Source organism: Haliotis rufescens, unplaced genomic scaffold, assembly GCF_023055435.1.
Source record: "Haliotis rufescens isolate VD_foot unplaced genomic scaffold, xgHalRufe1.0.p SCAF_3, whole genome shotgun sequence".
Taxonomy (NCBI): domain Eukaryota; kingdom Metazoa; phylum Mollusca; class Gastropoda; order Lepetellida; family Haliotidae; genus Haliotis; species Haliotis rufescens.
The window spans coordinates 60,726,423-60,751,821 of NW_025964001.1; the positions used below are offsets into that span (position 1 = coordinate 60,726,423).

The following is a 25,399-nucleotide window of genomic DNA, read 5'->3' on the forward strand; positions in this document are numbered from 1 at the left end:
ACAAGGATGTGTGTTGTCATGGCAATGCTTAGCAAATATTTCACGGAGATCACACTGTCCTCTCGCATCAATCAGACATCATGACTCCACTTAATATGAAAACATTTCAAACTTTTCCTCACTTGATGGCTGAAGACTTCATTACACATTCAGCTGACTTTGAATGTACCTGGTGAGCAATAGTGCCTGTTTTATGTAATATGGGGAGTAGCAGTAATCTGCTCACTTGTCTGCACCCTTGAGTGTGTGCTTGCCTTGTCTACATCTGGTTACCTTGCATCTACCTTCTGCACATATCTACATCACCAACATCAGTTAGTCGTCTGTAAGACTGAAAGTGCATGCATGTTTGTATTTGGTCACATCGCAAGTCCTCTACCCTGGGTCATGCAGGCAGAATTCTTTACATAAACAAATATGACATGACACAGTGTGTAGACTGAATCCATAGACTGGAACAGTTCTCTGTCATTAGGCCAGACAATTTCTAAAAATTTGGTTTAAATTCCACAACTTCCCAAAATTAAAATCTGAAAAAATATCTAAAAAATGAAAAGCAGTTGTTTCTTCATTCTGCCAAACAGAAATAAGTAACGTTGTGAATAAACAGCTCATTTACTGTCACTATCAATATAAATAAATTGAAGGGCATCCTTTGTGAAGTTGGGAAGAAGCTGAAACAGAAGATTTTGGAAAGGGTTGATTCATGAATCTATTGTTGCATTAAACAGGCAATCCGTCATTTGCGGTTTCTTTCCCTATTCCTCCCAACCCACAATTCATTTTTCCTACCTACTTAACATATTGAGGAACTAAAACTGATGTCAAGGTTTGGATTTTTGATTTTTTTGCACCTAACATCCTGAACGTTTGGGCCAAAAATGTGTATGAAATATCTTTATTTTGGATTTGCTAAGCTACCTTGAGATCTACAATGAACGGGTGCGAGACCTGCTGACCCCACCAGCCATGGGACAGAGTGAGCGGCACACCCTCAAGGTCAGGGAGCACCCCAAGGAAGGACCATATGTGGAGGGTAAGTCAGCCTGGTCACAAAGTTAAAGAACTGCAATGTCTTGTATGTCTATAGTAAATCTGTTGATTAATCTGATCAGACCCTTGGTGACTTTGCCATTCGACAGATCACACACCATTGTTGGTAACTTTGATGTGGCGAACTTCCGGTTGCCTCGAAGTAAAAACTTGGTCCCTGTATATTCCTTCTTTATTTATGATTTTCGGTGATATCGAACCTCGGATAAGTTCAACACAATGGTGTTTAACTGTATGATAATATTATTTTAAAACTGCATTAGCATTATCCATTACCATACATTATCTTGATAATAAGCCAAAATATTTGTGGGGTCTCGAAAGACGTCCTCAAACGTAAACTCAACTGTGACATGATCTAGGAAGAAACACACATTTCAAGATGAGACATGTATTTGATGTTATTTTGTAGATCTGTCACGGCATGCAGTAATGGACGATGAGACCTTTCAGAGTTTACTGGCAAGAGGCAATGAGAACCGGACGACAGCAGCCACCCACATGCATGAACACAGCAGCCGCAGCCATGCCATCCTCACAATTGTTTATACCCAGGTACCACTCACAGAGCTTTTGGAGATTCAGGGTTAGAACTGGTCCCCCACCAACCTATGCTTAGAGGTGACTAACAGGATTGCTGGTCAGACTCGCTGGCTTGGTTGATACACACCATCAGATCCCAATTGTGTAGATCGATGCTCATGATGTCAGTCACTTGATTGTCAGATCTGGAAGTGAGTATCTACAGACCGCCATCACATACGTGGAATGTTGCTGAATGTGGCATTAAACAACAAACAAACAGCATAGATCAATGCTCATGATGTCAATCACTGGATTGTCTGGTGCTTATTTGATTATTTGCTGACTGCTGTCAAATAACTGAAATATTTCTGAATGCGGTATTAAACAACAAACAAACAAACAAAGAAACAAACCCTACCATCATCTCCTACTAAAAACCCTGGTGGCTTGCCTAGTGGATACAGGAATATTCATTAATCATATCAACTCTCCTGTAAGAGAAAATAATATTTCAAGCAGGTCTTTTCTGCATTAATTCCACAGATTGTATATCGGCGGATCATAGGTTTTTGGACGTCATAGGTTTTCAGATGGGCATGTTTGTCGCAATTACTCGGCTTTAACAGGGGGTGTAGCATCACACAGACATTGTAAATACTCGGATGACTTTTAGAGAAAATTGTCTTTTAAAAGTGAATGAGATATTTTACAGTTGTTCATGTGGTTAGAGAGAAAACTATGAATGTTTCTTAGTGTCCGAAAACGCATAGCATGGGGATGATATGAGGTAACCATATGTGTGGTATCATTAAAACGTTAGTCAGATGGTACCCATCCATGATGAGATGGTCATGACTTAGACACTGTGTCTGTGAATCATCTTCTTATTGATGTCAACTACAAGTCCTGTGAAAGTAAGTGGTGTGTTGAAATTAGGGCTGGAATGGCTAACACACTTTGATACAGCTGGGTTGGGCGGGTCCTGAGTAGGACCCAGGTACCCACAGGACGACCCGGACCCATGGTTAGTCACATGATATGTTGTTTCATGATAAGTTTGCATAAAGATAAAGCTGTACTCGTGATCATATTGTTTTTATACGTGTATCTAAATAGTAAATGCCAGGGCTCCAGTAAAACAATTCACAATTGGACATTTTGAACCCATTTCTTGAGACCTGCAGTAACCACCAGGGTAGGGTCGGGTGCTAGGGGGTCGGATACCCAGGTAGTAAATTTGGACTCATCCAGCCCTAGTGGAAATCAGTTTGTATGAGTGCAAGCCTCGTATTCTCTATGTTTTCTTACTGTAATCATCCCTTGTTTGTGTTCTATTGCAGGACAAGCTGGAGGATGGCCTGCCTCATGAGATCATCAGCAAGATCCACCTTGTGGACCTCGCAGGAAGGTAGGGTTTCAGGCACCAGCCAATAGTAATCCCGTTACCTCCTTGACGAAGGGAGATATGTTTCTCAGGCTTGTTTTCATCCTCTACACTACTCAAAACAAGTTAAGGCACGCCCTGTTTTTGCGACACACAGCCTTTCAATTGTGGGTGTTCTTCTTGTTTTGAGTAGCATATATGATGCAGCATTTAACTGAACATTGCCAATGTTGGTGCTTTGTTACTTCTGAGGCATTGCCTATGAAATATACACTTACAGTTGGTTTCTCAAGTAAACATGCTTTCAACATGAGTTGTCCTCTTTTCTGTTAATGCTGTACAGGTGCACAGAACACTATATGATTTGTGATACACTCTCTTTGTAAAGTACAAATTCTACTACACTTTGGGTTGGAGTCCCACCTGGGATTTGAACCCCCCCCCCCCCCCCCAAAGTGAAGAAAGTGTAATCCCAATTGTAACAAATGTTACCTTTGACCACTTCTATAAAGACACTGTAGACATGGGAGCCATTTGAATTTGCACTTACCAGAGGGGTATGCAAAGTATGTGATCTAGACTACCAGTTGACGGACTTCCATTTTGTGGAAGCCTCAGTGGCTGTGTGGGTGGGTTGGGCATGCTACAAACCTATGACCTTGGGCATGCTGGAAACCTATGATCATGGGTTCGAATCCTGGGTTTGCCCCAATTATGTTTCTAGTTTTGTCACCACCATACCCATGCTCGTTGGTTTCACCAAAGTGGTAAACGTCCAAGACATGCATCACTTTTGGCTTTCCTCCCACATAAAGCTGACACGATGGGATATAACTGGAATACTGTTCAATGCGGCATTAAACCCAACTCACTCACTCACTTTTTGTGCACATCAGGGTATTTTTGTAGTGACATGCTCTTTATGTGCTTTCAGTTGATGCTTTGTGTTTGCTTTCAGTGAGAGAGCTAATCCATCGTACAGTTCCGAGAACAGAGTTCAACTGAAAGAAGGCGGAAACATCAACAAGTCACTAGTCACACTGGGCAATGTCATCAAGAGTCTCGGTGAGATACATTGGATAAACATTGAAACATCACTACTAAATAGCTGCAACAATCACGCCAGCAGGAGTTGTTTCCCTTGAATTGACTGATTGCTCTGTTCAAATGGTATTGTTTTATCATAGTGAGTGGTGTTATGTATGTTTGTTGTTCATATATTAGTTTAGTATACGCTTTCACAAACTGACAACGTATATAACTTTGAGAATGTTTTAGCTCTTTTGTCAAAAGTTGGTGTAAAGTTGAAAGATCTACTTTGAGGTTTGTGATCGTGTTTGTAGCTGCAAGATCCCTGTTATCCTCTGGTCAGAATTGAGATGGTGCTAGCTATTGTTGAAAGTCAGTGTAAAGTTTAAAGATCTAACGTGATGTTTGTGACTGTTTGCAGCTGAGAAGTCCCTGTTGTCGTGGAGCCTTGACAACATGGGGTCCTCCCAGAGTTTCCAAAGTATGAGTGGTGGTGAAAGCATGTCCAGCCTGCCGTCCAGTCCCCGGAGACAGCGCTCACTCTACATCCCATACAGGGACTCCATCCTCACCTGGCTGCTGAAGGACAGTCTGGGGGGCAACTCCAAGACCATCATGATCGCCAGTATGTCATACACTTACAGATTTGGCATGCCGCCACTTGGGAAATGATGTCCAGAAAATAATTGGTTCTGGGAAAAATAGAGAATATTATGCGATCATTTTTGTCACACTCATTATACAAAACTGAGCAAAAACGAGGGTTATACATAAACTTTAACACGTGTTTCCTAAAATCAGTATGACACACATACGAGTGTAATAATTTCTTTATTACCCATTTTATCTTAATCCTTTTAAGCTCCCATTCAGAAAAAAATGCTCTGATCATGACCGCAATCTTTAAAAAAACACAATTGTCAAATGACTTCAACAATATTCAGCTATGATATCGTTTCTATTGACGTCTTTCCGACTTTATGTCATAATAAGATTCAAATAACGTCAAGATTGCCATCTGGATTACATAAACAATAGACTGGTGTGTGAGGTGATATCGGCACTAGTGCACATGTGATATTTATTTACTTGATTATTTCTAACCCTATGGGTAATAATCCACTTTATTTTTCAATGTAATTATTCATGTGAAAAGGGATTGTATTAGGCCCTGTGAGTTTGAGCTAGAGGTGACTGTAATTTCACATTTGAAACAGAACCTCATTAACTCACATGTCAGTAACTATATATGGGTAAAGAAAAAACTTTGTATTGGGTAAGATAGAGTCTTTAATTCATAATTATTTGACCTATCATAACTCAAAGTCAAAAGAGTCGCATGTTGCATTTTTCTTGTTCAAAGCATGAAGTTACACAGAATATTGCCACAGTGTATGTTTCTAGTCATTATGTAACTGCAGATTCACTTTGCAATGATGTATATGAAGATGTGCCTTGTTCTTCAGTTGAACACATGATGGATGTATGTTTTGTCCCCTTTCAGCCATATCTCCAGCAAGTATTTACTACAATGAGACAATCAGCACATTGCGCTATGCACAGAGGGCCAAGAGCATCGTCAATAAGCCGAAAGTGAATGAGGTACTCCTTTAAGTGAACATTTATCAGTCAGTTTTTGGTCAAACAACAGTTCATTCCCATACATCTATACTTTTTAAAACCTCTTCAGTATATAAGAATAAATACAAGTACTTACAGAGTATAGTTTCGGTTTTCCTTAACACGACCTCTGTTGTATGAACCATTGCAGGACCCTAATGTGGCCACTATTCGTGAGCTGCGGAATGAGATCACTATGCTGAAGGAGATGATTGAGGCGTCACAGCTGGTGAGTTTATGTAAAGCAGAACACACACACATGTTCATACATGTATAATGAACCACTCTTCCATACATGAGTGTTTATAGATTTATTTACTTATCTTCAAGAACACATTTTTTCCACATGGTGTGATATTCCATACTAGTGTGAGTGATTAGTTATCCTTGTTTATGCAAACTCTGAGGTTCAGTGCTTGCTATTAGAGCCATTTACTGACAGTGTCTGTGCATGCACAGGGATTTATCTAGACCTGCTCAGAGGGCGATATTCGGTATTCCCAAATTGGAATTTAGGTCCTTACCAATTCGTGATGATATAGTTCTGACCAATATATTGGCCTTGTAGTCGCTATATGGCTGAAATAATGCCGATGCGACATCAAATTTTAACACACTCACTCCTAGGCCTTGTAGAGACTTGTACTTCACTGCCCAGTAAACATGATATAGAGGAAGAGACTTTAATACTTAGCTGTGGATTATTGCATTGAATGCAATGCTGAAAATTTGTTGGTAAAATACCTTTGAATTAAAGAATAAATGAACTCAGTATTGATCAAATAATGATTTTTCCCCAACTTGCCTGCCAGGAGCACATTGTTTGGAATCCTAGATAAGTCCCTGATGCAGCCCTATACTAGCCCCTTGTGCTGTAGATGAATGATGTTGTGCTGCATGTGCACGTATGAGTTGCTTTGTATATTCACCACATAGAGGCTGAGGCTGTAACGCTCTAAACGCAACTATTGTTGTAATTGGTGCATGGATGTCCCAGTCGTCTGAGGCTCCGTATTTCACTGTGCAGAGTTGTATCCCTTGCTTATGTGGCTTGGTTTGTCAGCACCATACCCTTGCTCTTGGGTTTCTCGGAAAGGTAATCATGCATCACTTCGGGGTTTTCCTCCCACATCAAGCTGACATGACACGATATAACTGAAACACTGTTCAAAGTGGCATTAAACGGGACTCACTCGCTCCTAATCGATGGACTTCAGTACATGCCTTAGCCTCTGTGTAACGTTCTGTAGATCGAGAAAATAGTTCGAGACCAAGTTACATGTTGCTTGAGTTTGCAGTTTGTAGTTAGACGCACATGTTAGATAGATAGTATGCTTGTGAGGCAATGTTGCATGGTAGTCTTGTGTTGTTTCAGCAGAGCCGACGAGGCAGTGACACATTTTACCTCGTCCCTTCCGATGGGCAGGAAGTGAGTCCTGGTTCAGATGAACAGGTACCAACATGACATGATCTAATTGGGACACTGCCAAGACGTTTCATCCTAACACTTCTATCACATCAGTTCTTGAATTTAACAAAGCTTTCTTCTTTATTTCTGCATCATAATTTGAGCTTCGTAGATGGTCGTGGTTTATTTTATGATGATTTTTGTACAGATATGATGTGCATGAATTTGGTAATATACAGGGATGGCTCATGTGGATTGATGTATTATGCCTCTGTCTTGTTTAGCTGACACAATCATCCACAGTAATAAAGGTGACCATCTTATTGGTGTAATGACAAACTCACCTACTGTAACAGATTGGATTTGATGAACCCTTACCAGGGTTTTATATAAGTGTATTTCTTTCATCATTCTTTCCTGGCTCACTTTCTTTCTTAAATATTGTTGTATAAAGGAAGAAAGTTCTTAAGTGTGCTTGATGCTGGATGTATAGCTGTTGTGTATCGTTCTGCCCATCTTACCAGCTGCGTCACAGAATCTGTTACTAAATTCATTACAACTCATATTATGGCCGTCGCAGTAACCATGTAACCATTTTAACATGTTTTGTGGTGTTCAGACAGGCCATGATTAATCTTTATAAGAGTGTGTCCAAATGACGGTAAAATGTTCAGTTGCTAGCTACTACTTACATTTCATACAAGCTGAACAGGTCACTTTTTCTTGAAGGTCAGATTATGTTTAACTAAAGATCTTGTTTAAGTGTTAGATTTTAGCTGATGACTTACTAGTCATATTATTGTAAAGTGAATTTGTCAATGGTGGCACCTTCCGTGCATGAAACTTGACTTAGGAATAAAGGGTTTTCTGTGTGAACAAGGAAATTATAAATAATTGACTTGGCTTTATTAGATTCAGGAAGTTTTTGTATTACTGATTGTTTGCAGGTTGACTCGACTCTATCCGACAGACTTAAGCAGGACCAATCCCTGGTAAGCAGCAAACATCCAAAATCCTTTTTCAAAGTTTTTAAGTGTTTGTGTAAAAAGTACAGCTAACCAACTTCAGTGACAGAGAAATTAGTGATGCCATTTGATTGTGATGTCATGGTAACCAATGATGTCACAATGGTACTGTATCATTGTACTGATATCTCCTAGGATATATTGCTTGATCTCACTCAAACAATATCTTCTGTGGAAGTAGGTTTTGGATGATCCATTGTTATACCCACATGCTATGTCTTTTTAACCAAGTCTTAACAGTGTACTGGGTTGTCTTTTGCAGTTCTTCTCAGTTTATTAAACTTAGGGAGGTTGTCTTGCGATGTAACGAGACCCAAATTCTCCATTGTATTAAAAGCTTGGTCTAACATGACTAAGAAGTAAATCATATCAACATTATTTATTAAATATTAAGTTTTGGAATATAGCCAAGTGAATGATATATTTTGATTCCCTCATCAGTCAGACAGTGAGAACTACTACTGTATATGTGCATATATCCTGCTGTATGTTCAGGTAAACAAGTTGACTGAGGAAGTGCAGAACAAGTGGAAGACAGCCCACGCCATCATGCAGGTGAGTGGTGGAACACTGAACATGGTTGTATGGAGGACACAGTGTCAAAACACACGACAGACCACCCATCATACAAACCACACCACACCACACCACACCACACCACACCACACCACACCACACCACACCACACCACACCACACCACACCACACCACACCACAAACAAGCAGGCTCAGATATAGTGGTTTTGGTACGTAAAGAGGGGTGCACAACATTTTGGAAATGGTGTGTGTGTGGTAGGGGTGGTGGTGGTGGTGGGGGGGGGGGTTTCGGGGGGATGTACTTGCAATACAATAATCCCAAGCACATAAGACAAAACAATTTGCGTTAATAGCCAATAATGAGTCTGTTCAATGTTTGTATTTTAGAACTTGTCACCAAACGATTTAGTTACGTGTTTTTAACTCACCTGACTGAAACTCAAAAATATCACAAACCACAAAAAGCATGACAACCCACCATACACCTAAAATATAGGCTTCCTTATGCTGACACCTCTACACAGAAGCAAGCACCTGTCATCACCTAGCTACAGTGCTTCTCCTCACTCTATGTATTCCAGGACACTGACATCAATATCAGCAGCTTGGGGCGCCGGGCCAGCTCCTCCGGGGTGGAGATAGATTCCCAGGTCCCCTACTTCATTGGCTTAGACTACGACATCCGCAGAACAGGCATCAAGATCTACAACATTAAGGTTAGACCAGCTGTAGAAATTCAGTTTTTTCACACTAATCCAGAGGATTGGTAAACTTTATTACATTGGTCCTCAGAGTCCTGCTTGAATAAAACAAAAATGTTTTCTATGATTACACTTCTGTCAGTTTTATTCAGTTCCAATTTGTAGCAAAATAGAAGGTTCAGAATGACAGCCCTCATATGCTACCAGTCAATGAGGACTAGCATCAATGGATTCTTACTTCCTCAGCACAATTGTGCAGTCTTTGACAAGAGGACTAGTGTGAATTTGAAAGGCTGGTAATACTTCTTATGGTCAAGCACACACATAGGTGGCAATTCTGTACTGTTCAACTGACAATGAAAGTTCAGACAAGCAATCATGGTGATCAGACTCTTTCTCCCTTTCAGGAAGGAAGTACACACATTGGGAGTAAATGTTCCTTGACAGATCAGGAGACAATTGGTAAGTGTGAACAGATGTTATAGCATCTCTGCCTAAATATTAGTATAATGATATGGATTGGCTATATATTCTATGTTGTACTTCTATAACCTTTGAACATACATCTACCAACTTGAATCTAGTGATACTGCAATTTTGTGACACATATGTCCTTCAACAAATATGCATTTTTTAAGGTGAAATTTGGTGTATTTGCTGCAAACAGGAGTTAGCTAATGGGGCAGAAAATAACTCTCAGTACCTGTCACTTTAAGTTAGCAATCAGAGCAGAATAGGGTTCCCAGTGCCAGATAATTTAAGTTGGCCATCAGAGCAGAATAGAGTTCCCAGTGCCAGATACTTTAAGTTGGCCATCAGAGCAGAATAGAGTTCCCAGTGCCAGATACTTTAAGTTGGCCATCAGAGCAGAATAGAGTTCCCAGTGCCAGATACTTAAGTTGGCCATCAAAGCAGAATAGAGTTCCCAGTGCCAGATACTTTAAGTTAGCCATCAGAGCAGAATAGAGCTCCCAGTGCCAGATACTTTAACTTAGCCATCAGAGCAGAATAGAGTTCCCAGTGCCAGATACTTTAAGTTAGCAATCAGAGCAGAATAGAGTTCCCAGTGCCAGATACTTAAAGTTAGCCAACAGAGCAGAATAGAGTTCCCAGTGTCAGGTATTTTAAGTTAGCCAACAGAGCAGAATAGAGTTCCCAGTGTCAGGTATTTTAAGTTGGCCATCAGAGCAGAAAAGAGTTCCTAGTGCCAGATACTTTAAGTTGGCCATCAGACCAGAATAGAGTTCCCAGTGCCAGATACTTTAAGTTAGCCAACAGAGCAGAATAGAGTTCCCAGTGCCAGATACTTTAAGTTAGCCAACAGAGCAGAATAGAGTTCCCAGTGTCAGGTATTTTAAGTTGGCCATCAGAGCAGAAAAGAGTTCCTAGTGCCAGATACTTTAAGTTGGCCATCAGACCAGAATAGAGTTCCCAGTGCCAGATACTTTAAGTTAGCCATTAGAGCAGAATAGAGCTCCCAGTGCCAGATACTTTAAGTTGGCCATCAGAGCAGAATAGAGATCCCAGTGCCAGATACTTTAAGTTAGCCATCAGAGCAGAATAGAGTTCCCAGTCCCAGATACTTTAAGTTGGCCATTATAGCAGAAAAGAGTTCCATGTACTGTCACTTGTCACTTTAAGTTGACCATAAGAGCAGACTAGAGAACCATGTACTGTCACTTTAAGTTGACCATTAGAGCAGACTAGAGAACCATGTACTGTCACTTTAAGTTGACCATAAGAGCAGACTAGAGAACCATGTACTGTCACTTTAAGTTGACCATAAGAGCAGACTAGAGAACCATGTACTGTCACTTTAAGTTGACCATAAGAGCAGACTAGAGAACCATGTACTGTCACTTTAAGTTGACCATAAGAGCAGACTAGAGAACCATGTACTGTCATTTGTCACTTTAAGTTGACCATAAGAGCAGACTAGAGAACCATGTACTGTCACTTTAAGTTGACCATAAGAGCAGACTAGAGAACCATGTACTGTCACTTTAAGTTGACCATAAGCCACAGCCTTGGCTGCTGCATGAATAGTTGAGGATGGGCGACCGCCAGGGAGTCTCAGCTGTGTGTCATCACACCCTACACGGGGGGGGTCTGACCTTATACAACTGTCTATATTATCCAGTAACATTCACTCTATCATGTGCATAGTGTCTTTAAATAGTTTTCTCAGAATTTATTAATTAATATCTGGTTTAAAACAGCCATCAATGCAGCCACATTGAATTTGTTTGGGCAAATGTTCTATAAGTAATGATATGCAGTAAGTATGCAATATGGTCAAGAACTTATATCATGCCTAGTTGTTCAATATTGTTTAATTATTAACTAGTTTAACTGCTAAAAAGTTCTTGGCAGATAATATATGAAGAAAGCTATTATCTGTAACGTTAGATTGATGAAGTAAAGTTCCATGCCTACATATCAGTGATTATGTTGCAGTTCTTAATGGACCTGACATCAAGGCTGAGCACTGTGTTCTTAAGAACTGGAAAGGGACGGTGACCATCATACCTCGTCATGGTGCATTTTTAACTGTTAATGGAATTGAAGCTGTTGCCTCAAAGGTGCTAGCACAGGGTCAGTATTATACTTTGTTATACTTCTATTAAGAATTTTGCAATTCTATTGTTTAGTCATACCACATTTTAATGTAGACCCCCAAACCACGTGACTGACACTGACCTTGAATATTGATCAATATTGACCTGTCACAGGGGTGGTCGGGTAGCCTTGTGGTTAAAGCATTCGCTCGTCATGCTGAAGACCCGGGTTCAATTCCCGACATGGATACAGTGTTTGAAGCCCATTTCTGGTTTCCCCCATCGTGATATTGCTGGAGTATTGCTAAAAGTGGCGTAAAACCATACTCACTCACTGACCTGTCACATGATGAATATTGACTCATCTGCTAGGAAACAAGATGGCGTCTGGTCGTAACATTTATTGAAACAAGATGGTTTAAAGGCATCATAAACTTTAACAAGTGAATTTAAAATGATACCTTTGGGTCAATATTCGAAAAACAAGGACTCTCATACACGTATTTTCTGTATTTTGATATATTTACTCATTTTCAATTTTCACATTTAGTGTTATCACATGACAGACATATCTTAAGTTCAGGAATATCAGCTACAAGCATGGTTTATGACGTTTATCCTAATTGTTGAATGTTACTTTGTCTTTCCAGGTGACATTGTGTTCTTGGGCAGGACACAGATGTTCCGTTACATCAACCCGATTCAGGCAGCCAGTATGAATGTACGTATCATGTGAACATGTGTGAGGAGGTCAGACCTTTTATATTTTATTAGTAGATTTACAAAATGTTTCGCCTAAAATTCAATAAAGTGGTCAAAAGATTTGTTTTTTAATCAACTTCCAGATTAGTACTGCTACTAATGAATGAAAAACAAACTTGTAGGTCACACCATCACAATACCAAAAGATCCCTGAAAGATTTTTCTTTCTTTGTTTGTTAGAATAAAGATTTGTCTACATATTATTCGCCATTTTTTATGAACAGCTCTGATAAGACATTGTTTTTTGTTCAACTGATTGTAAAACAGAGTCGGCCAAAAAGCAATCTCATTAAAATCAGATCTTAGTTCTTGCTACCGCTAAACAAAGATCGGAGAACACCCCATTACGGGTCACGTCAGACCGACCTTGTGCGAACTTTGACCGACCAATGAAAGACTGACAAGAAGTCGATATTAGCCAATCAGAAGTCAGCTTTCTCAGGCTTTACAGCACTAATTTCAAATTGGCGACTATGCTTCGAAACATATTTTGACAAATTCTCGATTAAAAATTTGAAACCTGATCAAGAGAAAATTCTGGAATTGCTAATATGTGGTCTAGATTGTATGGATACAGTCATTAAACCCATAACTACCGTTTGGAATACCCCATGTTAAAGTTTTCAAGGTTGCATAATTAGAATTCACATCCCGACTGTCACTTTCATGATCTGGTAAATGACGCTCTGATTGGTCAGATGAAAGGTCGTTCTGACGTGACCCCTAATGGGATGTCCTCAGATCTTTTTTTAACGGGTGGAAGAGCTAAGATCTGATTTTAATGAGATTGGCCAAAAAGAAAATTATCAAAATTCTTTTTTCTCTTTTTCTAAATTCAGTTTTTTTATGTCATTTGGTCGACTAAAATAGAAATAAGGCCTCACTGTACTTTGAGTGCAAACATTCTTTATGACCAAGCTCGTGGATCAAGTATTGACTTCCCACATGAAGCTTGCAGTGTCTGAAACTGTATCATTTGCCATCTGTAGTGAGATCTGTTTGTGTTTCTCGTTACAGGAAGGTAGCATGGACAGTGTTCCTGATCATCAGTCAGCAATGCAGCATCTGTGGTACCGACCAAGGTGAGCACCGACTTGTCCAGAGTGTTGTCTGTCATGTCTCCTGTACTGCAGTGGCGTGCAGTGCTGCCAGTGAGGGTGTTGCTTAGTCAGCTGGAGACTGGCCGTGTACTGTTGTAGTAGCCAGTGATGTAGTAGTGCTGTGGTGTTGCCGTCACAGTCTCAGGTGGTGGAACATGTTCCCACTATGACGCAGGTGGTAGTGCTGCTTCAGCAGGGTGTCTGTGCTACCCTGAGATGGGAATGTTAGTCTGCATGTTTGTATACCTTATGTTATATTGGGGATTATACTTTCCTAGTGAAGTACAAATTCAAGTACATTTTGGGGGGAACCCATCCAGGACTTGAACCCACACTTCTCAGAGTGAGGCACCTAATCGCCAGCACATTAAGTCAGCGACCTCACCTACTCAGCCACTGAGGCTTCCACAAAATGGAAGTCCAACAACTTGTAGTCTAGATCACATACTTTGGAAGCCTCCGTGGCTGAGTTGGTTAGGTCACTGGCTTAGTGTGTCTTACTCTGAGAGTGTGGGTTTGAGTCCCGAGTGGGACTCCACCTATAGAAGTCCTAGAATTATTACTTTACTTTTAACGAAAGTGTATTCTGTAACATATGTTGCATTTGACCACTTTCTAAAAGGCATTGTCTGTTCATGCATGTTTATAACCAGTGGCAAGCACCACCAGCCTACACTACAGACTTTAGATATACAAGATATATATTATCAGTTCATTCATATAGACATGGGTAGATGTAAACCAATGGCGAAATGGTAGACAGCTCTTTTCTGTAAATCTGTTAGTTTACTATGATATATATGCAAACTTGTTTCTTTATCATGTGCATAGTGGAATGTTCAGGTAAATTATGCAGTTGATGTTTTGTCTAGGCTGTATGTTTCAAATGTGTAGAATAGAGGTTATTTTGACAAAATGAATTATGAACATGTTGCAAAAATGGTAATATAGCTGGAACACCTAGTGGCAGCTGTTAAGGGAACTGTCATGGCTGTTTTTGACACTCTGCAATTATTCTGTCTTTTCCATTCTGCTTGAGAAAACAACAATATGGTTCTCTCTGCTTACCTCTGTCTCTTTTTTTTACACCATTTGTTCACTTCATATTCCCATATCCTTTTGAGTAAAAAAAGAATCTTCAGAGCAAGGTATATGTACTTCTTTTATGAATTCGAAGTGGAGAGTTTTCTGTATCCCTCGAAGTGTCTGCCATTTTTGTTGCCTCATGCACATTTCTTGTATCCCGGTAATTAGAACCTTGGTCCCTAAGCCCCCTTGATAACAGACATACACTGTGTTTCGTACTAGCAACTGTGCTAAGCAAGTCACTCGGGCATTCACAGCTGAGAGTGGAAGGCTGTGTGAGGCTGATAGATAGCATAGAGTCCTGTGACATGTCAGTGTGTCATGAACAGGTAACAGTCCACATCGTTGGTTGTAGCTCACCTATCTCAATGGCCCACTGCGGTGAAACATTGTTAACTCAAGTCCTTTGAGCTGCTAAAGATATATCTAGTTATCCAATTTTATCAGTCAACAATAGAATATTAGCAAGTCACTCACTCAAAATATTTTCTATTGACATTAGGGCATTCAACAATAATATGTTCCGATCAAGTATGGAAATGTGACTCGTGCACTACCCACAATGAATTAAACACTGCTTATTATTTAGAAAAAATAAAGCCTTGGCGCCATCATATATATTATGTTTTATATATTATTTAAAGCCCAAGTGATGAGGAATGAGCTAGAATATTGGCAGGTAGCTCGCTCAAAATGTTTCGATTGACATTCAACATTAGGGTACTCGACAATAATATGTTTACAATTGAGTATGGACATGTGACTCTTGCACTACCCACAATGACTCAATGTTCTCACACTGCTTATTATTTGGAAAAAATAAAACCTTGGCGCCATCATATATATTATTTTTCATATATTATTTAAAGCCCAAGTGATGAGGAATGAGCTAGGCATGGCCTGTGCATGAGATAATGCATGAACCACTCCCGTGTAACTAATGAATGCACTTTGTATTTGCCTGGTCAGTCTTCCCTCCGCTGAGAAATGGTAAGTTTGACAGTGGGAGATGGTCCAGTGTGCTCCACCTAGTTGCCTTCGCTGTGATGACCTCCACCTCCATGGCAGCACTTCCCCACTGCCCCCATAGTCACTTCAGTACATGGCTGCCATATATTCAAGGTGTGGAAGTGTTGCCATGTGGTTCTGCAGTCATCACCTCAGCCTGTTTGATAGCTCTAACTGTCACCTGTAGTGTTGCATGCTGACAACAGTGTAAATGATTGTGTTCCCGAGGTCTGTGTTGAGCTGCTTGTAACCTGTGAGTGTGCATGGCCTGGTAGGTGATACCAGAGTTTGAAGTGGTCTGTCACACCTTTAACAACTGGCTGTGTGAGGTGCATGCATGCCTCCTGTGTCGAGGGCTGGCCTGCGGCACTTAGCTTAGAGCACCTGTAGCTGTAACTGCACCTCTGCTGGGGACATGGGAGTAGCTGTAGCTGGGTAGGATTTGCTTTTACAGTGCATGTCTTGTTTTTGAGCTTCACATGATAATTCACTCCTAACTCAAGTAGCCTGAAGTGAAGATCTGTATTTAGATCTGTGTGTTAAATATTTTCTATTTTGTGCACCCATATTTTTTCCAATAAAACTACTTTCATAGTTACTTGAACTAATTTTTAGTGCTGAACATTGCTGCCAGTGGCGCTGGGGTAGCCTAGTGTTTAAAGTGTTTGCTCATCACACCGAAGACCCGGGTTCGATTCCCCACATGGGTAAAATGTGTGAAGCCAATTTCTGGTGTCACCCGCCGTGATATTGCTGGAATACTGCTAGAATATTGCTAAAAGCGGCAAAAACCATACTCACTCACTCACTGAATATTGCTGTCAGTGAAGTATTTTATTTTGAACGTAGGTTGTTCCTGTAGAATTAACACCACTACCTAGTGACCACATTACGTATACGCAGATGATGAGTCTGACTGGCTTGTTGTTATGATCACCATACTGTACACAATGTGTGGGGATTGTGTGACTGATGGTCCTTGTACCCGGTAGATATGAATTTATTATCCAATCCTGACTCCCATAGGTGATATTATATCACTGGTTATCAACAGACCTGAGCAATAGTGTCAGCTTTATATATCCCACTCTACCCCTAGCTAATCTACGTTAGACTACCAATCACTTTAAAACATGTTTCCCTGAAGCTTTTTCTTACAAGGTGGGGACATTCTATTTTTGTGATGTCACAGCTGATATTGTCAAGGATTAAACTCTTACATGTGTTATGTACTAGAGTAAGACTATTAAGACTATGTTTAAGTACAATCAATGTAAGATAGATGCTGATTTCACATCACTTTTGAGCCCACTCAAAACAGAATTAATCACTAATATAAGATAGATACGTGATAAATTGCAAAGAACAATGAAGAACGAAGCATCTATTTTCACAATTTAACATTGTTCTATCATGGCGTCATTTCAAGAGATTTGAATATGCGCTCGCAGCTTGATTACGTCATATGTTGGACGACATTATTTGTTAGAGGGAAGTGTATAGTGAGTTGTTCCCCATAGATGAAGCTGGGGTACGCAGATAAACGCAGTGGCCAAACGATTGCCTCCAAAAGTGGGAGACATATGACAATCAGTATTAGGAGAAAAGGTACAGATGATCGACATGAGGATTGTGAGAATATGCGGGAAATACCAAACTTAACCTACCTGTTCATAAAATAGACTTGTCCGACATTACCGAGGTCAGATTCTATTCAGGGAGTCATCATTATTAAAATTAAGGTAACTATTTTTAAAGCTTGCACATTTTATCAACAGCATTAAAGAGGCTGTACATACTGTTGATATCTCATAAGAAACTCACTGCAGGGAGAATTTACCCCTCATTGTTTTATTCTCCCTGCAGTGTTTATGGTATGATAAACAACTCCCAATCATCGTTTATTTCTTATTTTAGCCATACTTTTTTAAAGCTTGGATGCAAATCTGCCAACTCCCCAAAAATGGATATGGAGAAGAAAAAAATGGCAAGCAGTGGGGTCTATTATTTCACCGATCATAAATATGTAAACTGTAAAAAAAACAAAACTATTTAATGTCGCTGTTAATATGAATAAATTACTTAAAAAACTATAAGTTGAATTAATTATCTTAACACACACACACACAACCCCCCCAACCTACTTCAATTTGTATAAAATAAATAATTAAATTGATGTTTTAAAATGTATTCTATAGCTAACCAACCTGAGTTTTTGGACAAAAATATTTTAGCCATAAATACAAACAAATACTGGCCTTACATCTTTTAGCATAAAATACATCAACAAACGTTGTTGAACCATCCAAACTCCATGGCAATGTCTCCAAGTGCTACTTGAGGCTAGATCAGCAGACAAGATGCTGATACTCCTTTATGTCTCCAGGCACCAGCAGGGGGAACTGGATGGTATGTACCAAGGGCAGATCCAGCATGTTCAAAAGGGAGGGGGGTCCAATTTTTTTTTATCAAAATCCTCTTTCAGTAGGCGTGGGTCCCTTCTGGACCCGAATTTGTGTACTTTTGTTAGTTTTATTGTATTTGCAGACTACCTGTAAGTAGAGTATATAGATCTTAGTGTCAACAACTAGAAATGATTGTAATGAGTACTACTAACACATGACAATTACTGTATGTGATTTGTCTTGTTATATATTTATCACTTATAAGTTATTAGTGAGATGATAATATTTGAATCTGCAGATATTATGGTATGTTTGACATGTGCTTGCTGCTTCTGGGGAGGGGGGGGGTGGAGTGCTCCTGGTGCTTTCTACATCATGCTGGTAGTGGCCGGTGTGTGTTGGGGACCTGATCCATTGTAGAAGTCCACAGTTTATAAAACATATGCCTGGTAGAGCTTATGTCATTGATGAGAAGAAACTGAAATGTCTGATAATGCTTTTGATTTTACAAATACCATAATGTTATTTTTGTAACTGATGAGATGCTGGTTGTACATGAGAAGTGATGTGTATAACTGAGTCGTGGCTGTGGTAGTAATCACATCATCGAGAAGTAGTGTTGTCCAAAAATCTTGTACTTCACTAGCACACATTTGGATCTAGTCAGTACCCAGTAGACAGATACATTTTATGTGATGTACTTAAAGCAATATGTGACATTATTTCCTTTTAAGTGTTAATTTTTTTATGACATAGTGTAATAAATAAATATTTAGACATTGATGTCATGTTATATCTTTTAAACGTTAATATTTCTTATGGCATGGCCTAAGGAATAAATATTTAGTAGTTGATTAACATTATTTCTTTTTTAAGTGTTGATATTTTTTTATATTTTATTAAAGGAATAAACATATAGACGATGTTAGGGTTATTGTGTTTCAAACAGAAACATGGGAACTGTGAGATGGAAGAATATTTACCTAATACAATGTACACATATGTTCATATCATATGTACTCTTGATGCTGATATGATGGTATATTAAAAAACATGAAAAGAGAAAGCATTATAAATAAATGATACAATGGTAGGTTATACCAATGAGCAGTAAGTGTGCTAGTAAGTGTTTTGATTGTGGTAGAATGTTGGCCTTGGTCGCCAATGAGTCTTATACAACCTATGCAGAAAGGAAAGATCAATATGTTGACTTAATCCGTCATTTAAATGTTAGGGATTCCTCGCATCCATGGATCTGTTTCTGAAAACATGGTCTATGTGAGGCGAGTATGTATGGGTAGATGTGTAATGCCATTGATTGTATGTTGAAGCGTGGAGGTGGAGCGGACATGCCACACGGAGCAGGAGCAAGTGGATCAGGCACAGTGAGTACCACCAATTGTAGGGCAGGATTCTCAGAACATGACATGACAGTGGGTAAAGCCCAACCAGTTCAGCTGTGTTTGAGATAAGCAACCATTTTAAGGAGGTACTCCCCTATATCCAGTCATCACAACCATGCATCCTTGAGCACAAAATAACCTGAGGTGCCTACCACTGCAAGCTTTGTAATACTTCTCTGCACTCTGCCTACTTATTTAATTGTACATCTGTGGCGTTAACTCAGCATCCTGGTTACTTGCCAAGCAACCATTGTGGCGCCACCTAGCTTAAGGAAAGCTCAGCACCAACTCCAGCAGCTCAAGATGATTGACTTAGAGAAAATAATTTAACAAAAATGCTTATGCAAGTTGGAATAAATGCCTCCTTATGAAATACAATGTGAAGTGAGTATTTGATTGAATATATATATATAAAAAATGTGTATATTTTTAAGCATTTGATTGCTAATTTGTAATACCACAACAGGGGAATAACTGTTTGAAGTGCCCCGAAAATAATGCATTGAGTAAGCTATGTTGTTTATACAATGTACATGAAATGAAAACACTGATTGTGAGCAGAGAAAGTTGTTTGTGAGCCAAAGAGGCTGTTTGCACCGTCGGAAAATATTTGATAGAACTATTTCCTGGTTGGTGCTGAACACCAGGTTGGTCTAGGTGGAGGCCTAATAATACATCGTATCTGTCAATAATTATGCTTCTGGGTAGCAAGGCTGTTGTGGACACAGTGAAACATTGTCCTTCGTCACTACCTGTTTAGATGACGGTCTCAACCACAGTGCATGCTCTGACCTGCATTGTGGCATGGTATTGACGTTGTTGAGTAGTGTGACATGTGTCTGTGTAGTGTCTTGGAGACAGTACACACCAGCATGGTATGTGCACCGCCGCCACCCTGGGGAGATGTGAACTCTCACTGATGGCCTTACCTCATTCTGTGTGAGGGGTGTGACACATTGGCGTTCATGTAAGTGATTGTTAAGCATGGTACAGTCATTGCAATACAAATATAACCATGATCATGTTTGAAATGACAGCTAGTACATGCTCCACAAGCTAGCAAGGCTTACACTGTGAGTATTATCATAACAGATCCAACTGTCTTAGTGCCGGCATATGGCATGCATGGTCAGACAGGTGGCACAGGTGGTCACATAACATGGTTAAGCACACATATATGCTCTGTTAGGCAGGAGATATACCTGTCCATGTTTCGCATTGAGCTTAAATTCCATTGTAACCACTATTCCAGCCATTATCAGAACTTATGTTAGAGTCACAAAAAAACATTAACCAAATACTACCGGTATTGAACTATTGACCTCTACCCAATTACCTTGATGAAACATAACATCTACAAATAAAACCACTGAAGTAACTCAAATGATTCAGCATTTATGAACTATTCCCACCACTCACAACCCAAATGCCCCAAACTTATTACAATATAACATATGATATGATATAACATCAGGTTTCCACGGTAATTTTCACCATAATTCAGTCTGTCACATTTGCCCTTATTGAATTTCCTATTACATAAGGAAAAACTCAGACGGCCAAAGATGATACAGAATTTCCTCATATGAATATGACCTAATAATGTCGTTCAATTCTACGATCATTTAATTGTCGAGCAAAGAGGGTAAAGCTTGTCCATGTTTGAAAGAACACAGTTGAATGTATATGAAATGTGATGTTTGGAGATTGGTGTGACCTCAGGTGTGTTATCTGTGAATAGCTCCGCAAGAGAAGCAGTTCAAGTAGTCCTTGATCTGTAAACACCTGTCATGTGGCCCGGCACAAGGAAAACCCAAGGAGCCTGATAAACTGTTTCTATATTCTTCTGTGAAATGAGAACAAAGAACTTGGCAGTTGTCCAGCCTATTTTGACTTTCGTGGTATAGCTGAGAGCTACCACATTGTGAACAAACCTGGTCAGCTGGCAGAGAGGGGCACTAATAGTCTTTCATACACGGCTTTAGTGTTTACATTGCTAGTAATAATGGTTTGAATGACAGAGTTGTCAGTAATGACAGCTTTGTGCAGTGTAGATTGCCGTAAAGATATTCATGCACTTTGACAACTATATATCATTGAGTCCTAAAGCTGTAAATGTTGAACCCAAAAGTGGCTGTATCAGATAGCATGGCTAGTGTGGTTATTGCTGGACTATTTCACCACTGTTTGCTGCAATAACTAGTAGAGATTGAGGGTCCACGTTCACTGTATGGTAAGACATAGACCAAAATATGTATGAGAAAGGCAAAACTGAATAGATACTCAGCCTACAAGTTTATCATTGAGACCGCGTGATTGGAAACTTTGGAGTTTAAAGATCCACTTAAGTTCAAGAGCTCTTCTCTTGGTGGTGGTTTCTACAATCTCAGGGTTATTTTTGGGTTGTATTCAACATTGTTCTTTGGAATTGAAGTGTAAGGAGACTGGTTTGTCTCTCTTATGGTGGACAAAATAAAAAGGTTAACACAACAGCTGGTAATCAGTCTGATGAGTAGAAACTCGACGAAACTAGTAATTCTAGCTACACTAACGAGTATACCACCGGTGCAGTCCCGCACTTTATTTACTCAAAATATGTATGAGTCTAACTGATAATAGGCGTTGGATATATTTGAGTGAAAAGAGACATACATGTATTTTCCTAATGTCTTTGTCATTAATTGCAGGGGCATATGGGTATATATGTGTCCTATTCAGAGAAGGATCTACCTCCCGTCTGAATACTCTACCGGTGGATTAGGTGACATTAATAAATAAAGCAAATATCTCCTTAATAGCTCAACTGAACGTCCGGTTGTCTACCATCCATCTGGCAGTAGGAAACTGGAATATTTTGCTAATCCAAGCACATGCATTTAGAATTCCATTTTCTGCATGTCTCATTGGGAATATGCAGTGATAATGTGCTTTACATTGAAATCTCTTCTAATACCATACGAGATTCAGTAAGAATGCTCCATCATAAGCTCATCTGATCTGAAAGTGTTTCAGGGGGTGTTTATCCATTGTCTGGGGTGTTGGTCCCATTAATATGTTGGGACCGTTTGCAATCCTTTCCAAATTAACAAATCATGCGTATAATCAGTACCATAGAGTGAGTGGGTTAGTTGGATTTAACGCCACTTTTAACAGTATTTTAGTTATAACATGGTGTATCATGGCGTTACATTTAACTCCCCCAGTTGATCAGAAACAAAATAGTAGGGGAGTGAGTTTATTGCCACTTTGAACAGTTTTATAGTTGTATTATGATGTGGCAGCTTGATGTGGGAGGAAAGCCTGAAGTGATGCGGGTCTCAGATGTTTACCACTTCGGTGAAACCCACGAGCACGGGTATGACGGGTATGTTGTTGACAAACGTAGAAACATAATTAGGGTGACATGGGCACAAAGTCCATTCGTTGTGCATAGACATTTCCTACACAAATTCTCTAGAAGGCAGGGTCTCCAGACAAAAGGGCCTCGGTCTTATGAGTTTCGCTGGAACTCATTTGGGGGCTTATCTTTTTACCATAAAAAATAGCATTTATTGCATGTTAGACATCTACTCTGAAACAACTGTGTTTTGCTGTAAGTAATGGGAATGTACAATAATGTGTGGTACATTTCTTGGTTTACTTGATTGATAGCCTGGTATTAATTGATACATCTAGAATTAATGCACTTGCATGGAAGATTCCAGCAATTGAATTTTGTAAATGGATCACAAAATTCAAAACTAATTTTGATCCTTTATTAAAATTATATTTAGTTCAACTACTGCTGTGTCAAGGAGTACTTCAACATGCATTAAGGATGTTGTGTAAAACTTCAATTGAAAAATTAGATCTATAATATTGCAAATAGTCCAGAACATTCAATGGAGCCTAGATGGTCTATTTGATATAAGAAATCAGTGAGCAATGTGAGGTAAATAACGAGACAGTGGTGTGAAAGAACTGAGTGTCTTTGATGATGTGTTGCAAGTGTTGCCATGTAGCAGGATCAATGTGGACAAACAGTGGAAGGTGCGTGCATGGAAGACTGACTGCACATGGTATTGATCTAGATGTGTGTCGGTGTACGCACACAAAGCACCTGCAGGACACTGAGGTGACAATTCGTTTGCAGCTATGGAGATAAGGTTGTCAAACTGACAATTATTGTGTCTATGTTTCTGATACAAATGCTTGTGTTTTGGTTGAGAGTAATGGTTGCTAGAGAAAATAGAGGGTATTATAGATTGTTAATGAAACATGTTACCCTGTAGGTTTCAGACCAAGCAGGTGCTTGTTTGATACTGATCTATCTGTGCTGCAGGGATAGAGTAACTCATCACCATCAAGATTGTGTTATAATTCCCTCTCAGTATTCTTGCAGTTTAAGTTACTAAGTTTAAGACATCAGAAGAGTACCTTTTGGGGATTCCAGCTCTTAATAAGTCCCCAGCACTAATTGCTTGTTGTAAGGCTGCCAGAATGTGCGATTGTGTGTCATTATTCTCCAACAGCATGGATCTTGGCTCATGCTGTCAACTATTGGTTTGCTTGGCCCAGATTCAGATATTTACAGGCCACCATCATATAGCTGGAATATTGCTGACTGTGGCAGAAAAGTAATAAAATGTCCGAAGTGTCAATGTGATTTCTATAAGATTGATCATATGTATGAGAGTAATGTTAAACCTTTATCAGAGATCATATAGGAGGAATAAATTACTACAGAAGGTATCACCATCCTAAGCAGTTGTTACCCCCCACCATGAATTGGGAGGATGTTTTAGAAATGGGTGCTGTCCGCCACATTTTGTTTCCGGAGCATAACTCGGTAACCATTAAAATATTTTATTATGAAACTTTGCCTACTTTGGTATGTATCAAACACATGCTGATCTGGTGCCTTTTGATGTTTTAGTATTTGTTAAAAGGGTATTACAAATTTTAGAGTGCCCCTTTGTGCAGGAGAGTGGTTTTCTTGATTTCACATTTGGTGCATTTCTGATGTTACAATATAGTGTGTTACAATAGTAAGTATTAACCTATGTTATGTCAAACAATGTGGCCATGAGGTGTGTACATTTGTCTTCCTTCAGGAAAGAACTGGAGAAGCTGACGACGACACTTGAAAGACAGAAGGCAGCAAATGAGGAGTCTGAGGAACAGTTTTTGACAGCCCGTTATGAGAAGATGGCCGAGATGAAGCGAGAGAAGGAGGAGCTTGAGGAGCAGATGAAGCAGAAGCAGAAGGACTGGGACCAGGAGAAGTCTCGAGTCCAGGAAGACCTCCACAACATACGTCAGCAGAAGAGAGATCGTGAGTTCAGCCACCCTGACAAGGGACAGACCATTTGATATATATAACAATGTATCTTTTGTGGGAGACAATTTCTTATCAACAATCTGAAACATAACTGACAATAATGTCCCAGGCCACCCCATTACACTAAACCCCACCCCATCAGAATAAGAAATGCTCAGTCCCTAAATTCAATAAGAATTTCAGTCAATATGTAATATTTAATTTTGTTTTGTTTATTTGTTTATGTTTGTTCTACCAAACAATCAAATAAATCTGCACTTTATCTTCCAATATGTGAAAAGTTACTGTGCTTATATCATCATTAAACCTCAGTGGAAATTCTGGTCACAGTCAGTCCCAAGTAAGGTGTGCTTATCTAACACTAAAATGAGGTCGTCAGGCTCTCAATTATTTATAGTCACTTTGACATACCAGTATCTTGAACATTGCTGACTGTGGTGTTATTCAACGTTCACTGACTCCGGGAAACTTTTCA

At 39.5% G+C, this 25,399-nt stretch overlaps 1 protein-coding gene across 1 annotated transcript in view; it reads left to right on the forward strand.

Moving 5' to 3' along the window:
* The window catches only part of LOC124132417, an 84,167-nt gene that overhangs the window by 25,424 nt on the left and 33,344 nt on the right, over window positions 1-25,399 (forward strand). The window contains exons 7-23 of the mRNA XM_048403471.1: window positions 918-1,036; window positions 1,466-1,608; window positions 2,919-2,986; window positions 3,921-4,027; window positions 4,413-4,616; window positions 5,496-5,593; window positions 5,763-5,840; window positions 7,967-8,011; window positions 8,540-8,599; window positions 9,163-9,297; window positions 9,690-9,744; window positions 11,740-11,877; window positions 12,491-12,561; window positions 13,620-13,685; window positions 18,183-18,205; window positions 19,533-19,586; window positions 24,698-24,918. Of these exons, the coding sequence (XP_048259428.1) occupies window positions 918-1,036; window positions 1,466-1,608; window positions 2,919-2,986; window positions 3,921-4,027; window positions 4,413-4,616; window positions 5,496-5,593; window positions 5,763-5,840; window positions 7,967-8,011; window positions 8,540-8,599; window positions 9,163-9,297; window positions 9,690-9,744; window positions 11,740-11,877; window positions 12,491-12,561; window positions 13,620-13,685; window positions 18,183-18,205; window positions 19,533-19,586; window positions 24,698-24,918 (1,685 nt within the window). The remainder of the gene's footprint in view (window positions 1-917; window positions 1,037-1,465; window positions 1,609-2,918; window positions 2,987-3,920; window positions 4,028-4,412; window positions 4,617-5,495; window positions 5,594-5,762; window positions 5,841-7,966; window positions 8,012-8,539; window positions 8,600-9,162; window positions 9,298-9,689; window positions 9,745-11,739; window positions 11,878-12,490; window positions 12,562-13,619; window positions 13,686-18,182; window positions 18,206-19,532; window positions 19,587-24,697; window positions 24,919-25,399) is intronic.